Source organism: Corvus brachyrhynchos, unplaced genomic scaffold (genome assembly GCF_000691975.1).
Source record: "Corvus brachyrhynchos isolate BGI_N302 unplaced genomic scaffold, ASM69197v1 scaffold114, whole genome shotgun sequence".
NCBI lineage: Eukaryota > Metazoa > Chordata > Aves > Passeriformes > Corvidae > Corvus > Corvus brachyrhynchos.
The window spans coordinates 8,852,257-8,862,345 of NW_008238337.1; the positions used below are offsets into that span (position 1 = coordinate 8,852,257).

The following is a 10,089-nucleotide window of genomic DNA, read 5'->3' on the forward strand; positions in this document are numbered from 1 at the left end:
CAGGACTGCGCTGCTGGCCAGAGTCAGTGTAGGATGGCGCCAGGGAAAGGCAAACCCGAGAGAGCCGAGTCGGGGATAAATAGAGCAGGACCAGTAGTTGGAAATGGGTAGCTGTCAGTTGCTTTGATCCATAGTAATTTGGGTAGTATTTGTATCACCAATATTTAGTGTTATGCTGGAGAGCTGTTAGGGTGACAGCTATAAATGAACCAGTAAAAGACCTGCTGCCACTCAAGTTGTCAATTTGAGTTGCAATCTCCAAAAAATTGAGGAAACTGTTAAACAACATATCTGGATAACATCTTTGAAGTGTGATAGAGACCCCTCTTGAATCAGTTCTCAGGCCAGATACGATGCTTGCAGTGGGAAAGGAGGGTGAGGAACAGCTGAAATGCAGCATTAGGCTAAATGTAGGTTTGCCCAGGACGTTAGTACTGCCTGTACCAGGATGTGAAGCCGTGTGACTTTTATGCTTTCTAGCCTTCAGTCTCAGTAGTTCTCTTCTGGAAGATAAAACTTGTTAAACCTGAGAAGGATGGTACTGTTGCTCTTCAGATTGCTCTCCAGACCCACAATCTAAAGTTGTGTTCAGGGCTCCTGCATTACTGTAGCGCTTCCACAAATTTGTTTATCATGAACAGAACTTTATGTGCTTCAGGCACAGCACTGAGATCTGTATAAAGCTGATACTACTAGACCACATTACATGATGGTTCTAGAGTTTCCCCTGGAGGAAGTCTCTGTGAATAACAATACGGTTAAACCGGTACCTTGTAGCCAGGTTAGGCTGTAGTCCTAGATGAGATCAAATGTCACAGGCCTGGAATAGCAAATACCTGTGAGCTGTCATTGAAAGGGAGACGAATTGCAGGTTAATAGGTAAGTGTAGATTAGGCCCATGTGAGATGATGGTCGGTCTGATGGGTTTGAGTTCTGGGTCATAGTTAGCAGTGACTAGAATAGGGCCCCAGAAAGTGCTTCCTTTGAAGGTAATGAGTACCTCATCTGCATTTGAGAGTTGCTGCTTATTGCAGTACACCTAAAAGAATTGGGAAGTCAGTTTTATAACAAGGCTTGCTGGGAATAGGCAGACTTCAGTAGTCTCCAACTTGGACTAAAAAGGAGCACTTGATAGCTGAGGTACCAGGCATGAAAAACTTCACACAATGGTGCAATTGCTCAATGAGGCCTTCATAAATCTCCTGTTCACTTCAATGTAGGTGGATAAACTTGATGCTTCTGAAAGCCTAAGAAAAGAAGAGGAACAAGTAACTGAACCCACTCCAATAGTATTTGGTAGGTTTTAATTGATTACCTGTTGTCACTCTGGTCTCTCTTTGTGGAGGCAGCTTACATGATTACATTGTATCCAAGAAAACTGGTTTCAGCTAGATAGTAATTGAAATGGTTGTCTCTGCTCGATGAACTGCGTAAGTTGTTGAAGTGACATCGCACTCTTACAGTACTGCTCTTCAGATTAAAGTATTGCTCCTCTTACATGGCTCAGAGCTCTGCCTTAGGAATCGTGTTTCAGTATGGTAATAGGACAGGGGATACCAGGGTGTTGCCAACCCCAGGAATAACTTACAAGAGCATGAAAATTCCTCTTCTTATTATTCATGTCTGAGGAATGTCTGCTTTCTGCTCTTCCAAGTAGAAAGGCAGACTGGCTTTCTAGCTCACGCATTTTAAGACATGTGCAGCCAAAACACCATGGCTGTCCTCAAGTGTGATGCTATTTTAGAAGCCTTTCTGAAGAGGCATTCTGCTAACAAGCACCTAGAAGTGGCTGGTAAGGGAAGGATGTGACTGGTTCACTGTCTGATGTAAATGTTAACCTGAATTTAACAGATGCATGAGGCATGTGTGGTCCTGGTGATGAAAACAAACTTGTCAAGGTGTGTTCAGACCTTTTGCAGCACCCTCCAGACTGTGAGACCTAATAGACCTAACTATTTGCTTGAATTGCTTTATTCTTTAGATCTGACCATGCATGGGTTAAATAATACCAGTTTGGCTTTCAGTATGGTCTCTTCAAAACAAGCCACATTTATCGTGACCTCAAGATCAATTGATGTTCATCTTCCTTCTGAGTCCTGCCTTGCTTTTGTAGCTTTCTGGCAGCAAGAGCAGATGGCATGGGTGCCCAGTCCATGGCACGTGTTGGGGAATAGTGTGACTTGCTGGTGTGTGCTTGCACAGGGGCTGATTTTAGCTAAAGCCTAATAATCCTGTCACACAGTACAGCTAGCATTAGGGAAGCTTGGGATCTTAAACTAACTTTCTTTTTGTCTTATGCTTTTCTAGGCCAGCAGTTGATGTTAACAGCAGGCCCCAGTGCAGTACCTCCCCAGGCAAACTTCCCGTATGGATACACAGCACCAGGATTCACCCAGCCACCTGTTTATGGTTTCAATATGTAACTAGCTCTCTGACAGACCTTCACTGTCTCTGTTCTCTTCCTTCCCATCCCTTTTTAACTTCTCCAAGAAGTGTACAAGGCACAGATGGCCTTCTGTTGGCTGAACACACTTGCTGCCTGGCTCAGTGAGGAGGCTTCAGCGGGATGCCTGTTACTGTTATTTATTGATTATTTTCTGGTTACATTTCAACCTCTGAAAGGCAGCTTTTGTTACAGCAGGATGCCTGTTACTGTTATTTATTGATTATTGTCTGGTTACATTTCAACCTCTGAAAGGCAGCTTTTGTTAATGACATTGTGAGACTCTTGTCTGAAGTTAAGGCACTATTTCACTAACTCATATAGCAATAACTACTTGAGGCCAGGGGGAAGAGAGCATAATTTTCTTTCTTTTGAAAAGCCCATTGAAGGCAGCTGGGAAATTACCTGGCACCAAGTTGTTAAAGCTTTAGCTGAAGCTACTGAAGTAGCAGGGTTGTTAACAATTCAATGAAACATCTTGTTAATAATGAATTGTTGAAAGCTTGTATCATCTGACCACCCCATTTTATTTGCATTCTTATGTGCAAAAGAAAATGGGCTTTTCTAATATTTGTGCTCTGAATGTTTAGAGGAGTATTGGGAAGTTTCCTTTTCTGGACAATAATGCTGTTGGAGTTCAATACTGTTGGGGTTCAATACAGTTGGAGTCTGTTCTCTGTTTTCTGGAGTATATCTGAGACTTGAAGAAAATAAATCTTCTCATGCCAGAGAGCAAACACTTCCCAGATCCTTTTTGTTTAACAAGAAGAGAGCATGTTACTTATTGACTTATGACGTTAAATGGTACTAAAACAAACCTCAGCTGTGTGTGGCAAGCGAACACAGGAGTGTGCATGGGCTGCCAAAGCACTGGAGAAGCAAGAGCACAGCATCAGGGTTGGGAAGGGGGACACACTGCTGCCATATGGAGGCATTAGGGAGGGCCATAATCCTGACTTTTTATTTGCACCTTTAACTGATTCTGGCATGGGCTTCCTGCCACACCATGTTCTGACCCTGTCTGGTGGGCAGAGTCAGCACCACCTGAGTGAACAGGGTGCACTGACTCAGTTCTGCTATGCTGCAGTAGGATCAACAACGTGTCCATCATCCACCTCTTCCTTTGAGAATGCCAACAGGGATGTATTACTACTTTGTGCCACTTCAAATACATGTATCATTAACGTTTTATGTACTTAGATAACAATGTATAATTTATGGTTATGAATCTTGTGCTAATCTTGAATATTATAAAAGTCCAACTATAAATGTAAAACTGCAGTATCCACTGTGTGGTTCTAGTCTTACTATCTTGGGTGTGGGGACTGGCTGGTAGTAATACACTACCACTCATAGCATCAGATTTCTTAATCTGACAACTGAGGATGCCATGCAGGAAAAGGGAGACTTGTGCCAAGGCACAGAACAGGGAAGGCTGAGCAAGTAACTTAAAGGGAGTTGTGGTCTCTTCACGGGACACATGCATGCTGCACGAGGCAGTCACATGCTCACATGTGCTTTCATTCAAGGGGCTGGGAGAGCTTCAGTCCTGTGTGGAGGGAGGTGCTGCAGTGGAGTCTTCTCTGCTGAGATACATCAGTGTAGCAGTGGTTTTGGCAAGCTACACCCTTTCATACAGAATTCTGCTTGTAACAGGGCAAAACACCTTTAAATGCAAACCAGTGGAGATTGTCAGGGTTGTGGAATCAGTAACAGCAGACTGTGCTTTGGCACAATTCTGATGAGTATGTTGTCTCTTCTTGGTCACCACACCATGACAGCAATGGCAAAGGGATGCAGTTCCACCTTCCTGATGGATGCCAGAGTACCCCAAGTGTTGCTGGAACATACCTCAACTTTGTACTGATCAGCACTCACAGCTCAGCTTGAAATGCTGAGCAGCTAATGAGTTCAAGCAAATTTCCACTATGTGCAGACTTACTCATAGCAGGAATCAGCCAGGTAGCTTGCCATTTTCCAGGAAAATAGTACTTCTATTTTGTAACCCGTTCCTTGTCAGTTGAAATAAATTCAGGTAAGTGAGCTGGAACTGAAGATCAGCTCTAGGATTAGTACGACTGTAGGACTTTCCATCCTGTCAACTTAAAAATGTGCTCTGATTTCATAGCAGCAAGTGCAGGCCAATGGTGGAACACAGTGAAGTGCCTGATCAAATAGTGGAACAGCTCCTGACTGTAGAGAATTGAGGTAGCCTGGGGATCCTCAATAGCCTCAGTCTAGAAATCTAATTACAGGAGTGACTGAGTTCTCAAGAAAAGCAAAGCTGCCAGCTCTGATGAACAGTCTTGCTTTAGTTGCTCTCTTGGTATAGGCTCTTGCTAAGTATAATGGCTTTTATAAATTTTGTGATCGTGCATTCTGACATGCATTCAAAACAGACTCCCTGCTAATACAGTGCAGCTGTACCTAAAATGTGGAACAATCTCTTGCATACCAAGGTACTTCACTGCTTCTCTGAAACTGAAGTCATTCACAGCAGGAAATAACCCCTCTTTTAGGGGTTAGGTGAAAGATTTAATTCAGTTCATGAATTTGTAATGTCCAAGTTTTTGAAAACTCGGATAAGATTGTTTTGCAGAGAGTCTGCTTTAAAACTAAGCTTCTTGCTAATTTCCACCTCAGTGACACAGGGCTGGTGCTGTCCCGTAGAATGATCTGCTTATGCAGAACTTGCTGCAGGGTGCAACATCTGGAGACCAACTTCCAGGCTTATGTCAGAGGGTAACTTGCTTGAGACTACATACAGGCTTTCTACTGCCTCATGCTCTCCCTGTGAGAAACAGAGTGGATCTCCTTCTGTGTAATGGCTCTTGCTATGTGTCAGACCTTAGGGGAATCTTCCCCAGTCTGGCAAACTTCAGGCACGTACAGATCTGGCATCAGAGAAGACAAGCAATTCACCAGGGCATTCAGGAGGAATGCATCACTGGGGTAAGTCCTGGTTCTTATTTCACATAATGGTGTAGTATTTTACAAGACTTCCATTTCCCTTCCCCCTTTTTAGGACACTAATAAAATGGTAGCGTAGCAGAAGGAAATGATCTGAAGTAATTTTGCTCCTTAAAAATTCTAGGCAGATGAAGTCTGTTGAAGTTTGTGCAAATAATAGGCATGATACAGCAAAGACAGTAGTAACTGTAAGGTCAAAAACTTAATTCTGATTTAATAGAGAGTTTTTAGTAGCTGCAGTGCTGAGAGCTGGCACTTACAGCACAACATGGATCCTTAATTGGGCTGCGTGAAACAACAACTTTTTCCCCTAGCAAATCCAGCAGCAGTTACTCAAAAGCCTAAGAAATTTCCTCTGTTTTTTGAACTCTGAAACTGACAAACAAACCCTTGGTTGTCAGATGCCCACTCAAATGAGTCTGAGTAACTTTAGTACTTTGGCAAAGCTGACTGTCAACTGCTTGTAGTTAATCTTTATTCTTGGATGTGTGACATCCTAATTGGCAGGCTAGGACTTGGTCTCTGAGAAATTCCTAGTCTGACTGAACCGGCATGACAGTTTTTCAATCTGCTAAAAAAAAAATGAGGTGTGAACTCTTGCAAATCTTGGGACAGGTAGCACTGTATGTACCAGGTTCTCATAACAAGCAGTTTATCAAGTGTATATATTACCTTGTGACAGTGTTATTTCTCATCTGTGAAGCTGCTTTCAGTTTTTCTGGGTTCCTTCTGTTCTGCTGTAAATGTTTTGGCTTTGCACTTGGTTCCAAGCCAACTGTATTTCCTTTTTTGCTTTACAGAGTACCCCAAGACTGCTTCAATCTCATTTGTTTCCAGATAAAGACATAAGGCTAGAAAATGCTTGACGACACCAGAGTGCTTTGTGACACTTGTGTGTAATTAGGTTGTGGTTTGCCAAGGGAATGAGCCTTGCTATAGCAACCTGCAGTGCACCAGTCCAGTTTACTAGATCTGGAGTCATTCTTGTGCTCCATCTACTTCAGCAGGTGTCCAATCTCCAGAGAGTTTGTCACTAGTCTAGCTTTCTCATTTTTCAATCCTGTGCATTTTCTGTGGGTATTTCCTTTCCAAAGGTAATGACAGATCCTGACTCAGGTTTTACTAATAAAACTGCAAAATTCTTAGCATAGGTATGTGTTTCAGTTTGTCTGGAGCCTTTGCAATCTTTCAAAAAAGGCAACAACATCCATCTGTTTTCTTCCAAGCTAATATAAAGTTGGCAGCTTTTAAGCTTAAGATGAAATTTGAAATACAGTCAGTGAAGTTGTGTCTTTTATTTGTCAGAATTTAAAAATCCTGAGTCAGGTTCTGAATTTATTCAGTTACACATTTTCCTGTGTGGTTCAATGACTCAAGGTGTGGGTTGGTTTTTTTTGGTGGTTTTGGGTTTTTTTTGGGGGGGGGTTGGTTTGTGGGTTTTGTTTGTTTGTTTTTTGTTTTGGTTTGGGGTTTTTTTGTTTGTTTGGTTTTTGTCTGCTGTCGTTTTAATCAAGATTGTAAAATTTGTTTGTCTAAAAATCTCCCAAGTCTCCTTTCTCCCCACACTGGTTATGAAAGGAAGGAATTACGAAGTCTTCTGGTATGTTGTTTTCCACAGCACTAAGTTCTCCAATATTATGCAGAGCACAAATTCCCCAAGTACTGGTTATCCAGCTGGGGAGCTAGGAATGAGTTTGGGTGGGAAGCGGTGCTTAATAAATCTTTGAATTGCTCTCCTTTTGTAAGGTACTTCTTTTTTTTTTTCATGTAGGGGTGGGGAAATGGCTTCATCAACTGCTAATAGAGTTTGTCAACTGGAGTTGCTTTGTTGAGTAATCCATCCTGCTGTGAGGGACTCAGGACCATGGCTGGTAGCAGAGTGATAATCGGTACAGGCTGTACATGGGTTTCACTCTCTTCTGAGATGAGTCAGGCTCACGCAGATGTGAACGTAACAGGGACTTCTGTGGTGCTCTTGAGAGGCTCAGTCCTGGTAATCTCAGTGAATAATCTTGAATAGGAACAGGAGCTCTTTTTGCATGCATGCTCAAGTGGGACTCATGTTCGTTTTTTGGAATAGCATCATCTTTCTTATAGTCACAGTAGCTCCTGCTGCACACACTTGAAAGCTGGAGAAATGTTGACTCAAATCTGCAGTATTTTCACTTCTGGAAGCCAGTTATCTGCAGGATCTGTTATGCATAAAGGAATTGTTTGGTCTCGATAGGGAACCTGAGAGAAAATGAGTTTTCTCATTTTATCATAAGACTGCAAGTGATGGGGATTAATAATGCATAGAAAGGTTTATCATAGTTGATGAGTTATAACAATTGTGATAATACATCTGTTAATTCAGTGAAATGAAGAGGTTCTCTGATCCCAGGATATATAATAGGAAGTTATCTGCCCCATACTGATGACTCGTGGTCTCTGAAACCATGATGGGCTGTCCAGTGCCAATTAAATAAAAGTAAGAATAATTCTAGGGAGAGGCAAGGGAGGAATAAGTTGGAACTAAGTGTAGTCATGTAACCATGTGCTTCCAAGGATCCAGAAAACTGCAATTACTGTTTGTGTTTGAAAAAATAAATTGTGAAAGTTGCTTTCATTTTCAGTAGCTCTTTTTAATTCTGATTATTAGGGCCTGGAGAGATGCCATGAGGCACACAGGCTGCAGTAGCACCTCACTATATATTTCACAATTCTTGTGTCTTTGTATGCCAGCAGAAACAAGCACCAGCCACCAGCAAGGGAAATGAGTTTAGATTGTCAGAGGGTTGTTTCCATGAACATTCCTGAAGCGAGAGCAGTAACATAGCGGGTTTCATGTTCTGTCTGTAACAGTAATTGCTCTTCTATACTTTGATCACACATTTCTTAGGAGATGCTCTTGACCATGTGAGCCTGGTCAAGTATTTACTTTCACATAAGTAATGGGATTTAAAATTGAACCTCTTGCAGCCCCTGGTATTTCAGGGATTGTTTATCTTCTTTCGCTGTTTCTCCTTCAGGCTTTCTGCTGACAAGTGGTGTTAGCAGCTTCTTGGAGGTCAGGTCCTTGCAGGAGATGGCTTGCAATCTGCATGTGATTAAATATGAATCATCCTTTCCCCTGTTCAGCAAAGTAAGCACCGCTGTGAATCCCATTGAGGCTGATGCGAATTAAGCATGTGGTGTGGTATTTTCTTGGACAGGATGAAGTTGTGCACAGGCCTTGATGATTCGGGAATCTGTAAGAGCCAGCGTTTGTTGTGAAGGTAATAATGGCCTCACAACAGAGGCTGTACGTGTCTGCAGGCAGATGTGAAAGCCATGATAATTTGATGGAAAGGTATGAGGAGTGGCAGAGGTTAATCATAAATCCAAATGCATTTGTTTGTTTGCCATCTTTGAATGAATTTATCTTATTTTTACCATTCTAATAGTGCTAACCTGAACACAAGAAGCTGCTCTGCATTTGTGACTGGGACCATGACTGTTTCTTCCTTCCGTGTACCCTTCACATGTTAATTGCTCCCCCTCCTTTACTTAGCCATGCTAGAGGAGGGGGGGCCTTAGACTTGGCATGAGACCACTCTGTGCCTATTTTAACTCTGTTGTGAAACCACATGCAGTTCTGGTCTCACCTGGGGGTGAGTTCTGCAGTGCAAGTATGTTTGCTTTTAACCCTGGCAGAATAAAGGTGCTTCAGTTCCCCAAAGGGTTTTTCTGCCGGCGGTGTAGCCACGATGCCAGGGCTGTGTAGCTGCAGAGTGAGCTTTTGGATAGCTGGATTGCTGAGTCTTGTTGAGCAAAAATTATGTCACAAAGCACAGAGACGGCAAGTCTGGACAGGAGCATGTTTTATGCATAGCTTGGGGTGACTTCTTGCACAAAATGTTCCCTCTTTGGAGTAGTGTGGCTGCTCCAGGTGTAAGGGAGAGCACAGCTCTGGAGTACAGCTCCAGGGTTCCCCGGTTTCTGAGAAATGCTGGATGGAAATGAAAAGAGTGTTGGTTTCTTTCCCTGCATCCTGTAAATACAGCATTTGGACATGAACTAGTGCAGGGCAGTTTTCCTCTGTCTGCAGATAAAGCAAAAACACATTCTAGTGCAATTTGCACAGCCCAATTATTGAAGAGCAATAGATAGTAACGGCCCCCCCCCCCCGGCAAAAAAAACCCCCAACAAAACACCAAAAAGCACACCAACAAAACCACCAACCAATCCCGGTAAGCCCGGAGTGTCACTGCACTCACAGCAGCCTTTTAATTTGAGAATGTTTTTGTTTCTCTTCCGCCTGCACTGGGCGTTCACGTGCGCTTCCTACCCCGGGAGTTCCTGGTCTCCGTTCGTCACTGAAACAGAAGGGATTCAAGCCAAGGGCCCGAGAGGAGCAAACCCTCCCCTTTCCCTCTCCTCGGACGTTCGTCCCCGCGCAGGAGCGCGCTGTTGTGTATCCTCGCTGATCGAGGGGGTTTGGGATGGTTCAGAGCTGGTCCTGGCCTAAGCGTGCTGATGCTGTTCATGGGAGGAGGCACTGCTGTTCACGTCCCTCCGGCCGGACTGGCATCTCTCCGTGCCCACGCGGAGGCTTCTCCCGTGGATTCCTGGGCGCGGGCTGAGCAACCCCCATTCGCGCAGCACCGAGGCGCGGGGCGGCTCATGCCGCTGCTCTGTTGCCGTCCTCCCGCACA

The 10,089-nt window shown here is 43.6% G+C and overlaps 1 protein-coding gene and 1 long non-coding RNA gene across 4 annotated transcripts in view; one reads left to right on the plus strand and one right to left on the minus strand.

Annotated features, from left to right (window-relative positions):
• The window catches only part of CLTCL1 (clathrin heavy chain like 1), a 25,280-nt gene extending 22,786 nt beyond the window's left edge, over positions 1 to 2,494 (plus strand). For all 3 annotated transcript variants that reach the window (XM_017734983.1, XM_017734985.1, XM_017734984.1), the window contains 2 exons: positions 1,221 to 1,296; positions 2,308 to 2,494. In XM_017734983.1, coding sequence (XP_017590472.1) covers positions 1,221 to 1,296; positions 2,308 to 2,423 — 192 coding nt within the window. In that variant the 3' untranslated portion in view covers positions 2,424 to 2,494. The remainder of the gene's footprint in view (positions 1 to 1,220; positions 1,297 to 2,307) is intronic.
• A 4,190-nt stretch (positions 2,495 to 6,684) lies between these two features.
• Positions 6,685 to 10,083, minus strand: LOC108446887. The gene is made up of 2 exons (XR_001862229.1): positions 9,652 to 10,083; positions 6,685 to 9,383 (listed from the first exon to the last, which is right to left on the minus strand). It is a non-coding gene; the product is annotated as an uncharacterized LOC108446887 (long non-coding RNA).
• Between the last annotated feature and the right edge of the window lie 6 nt (positions 10,084 to 10,089).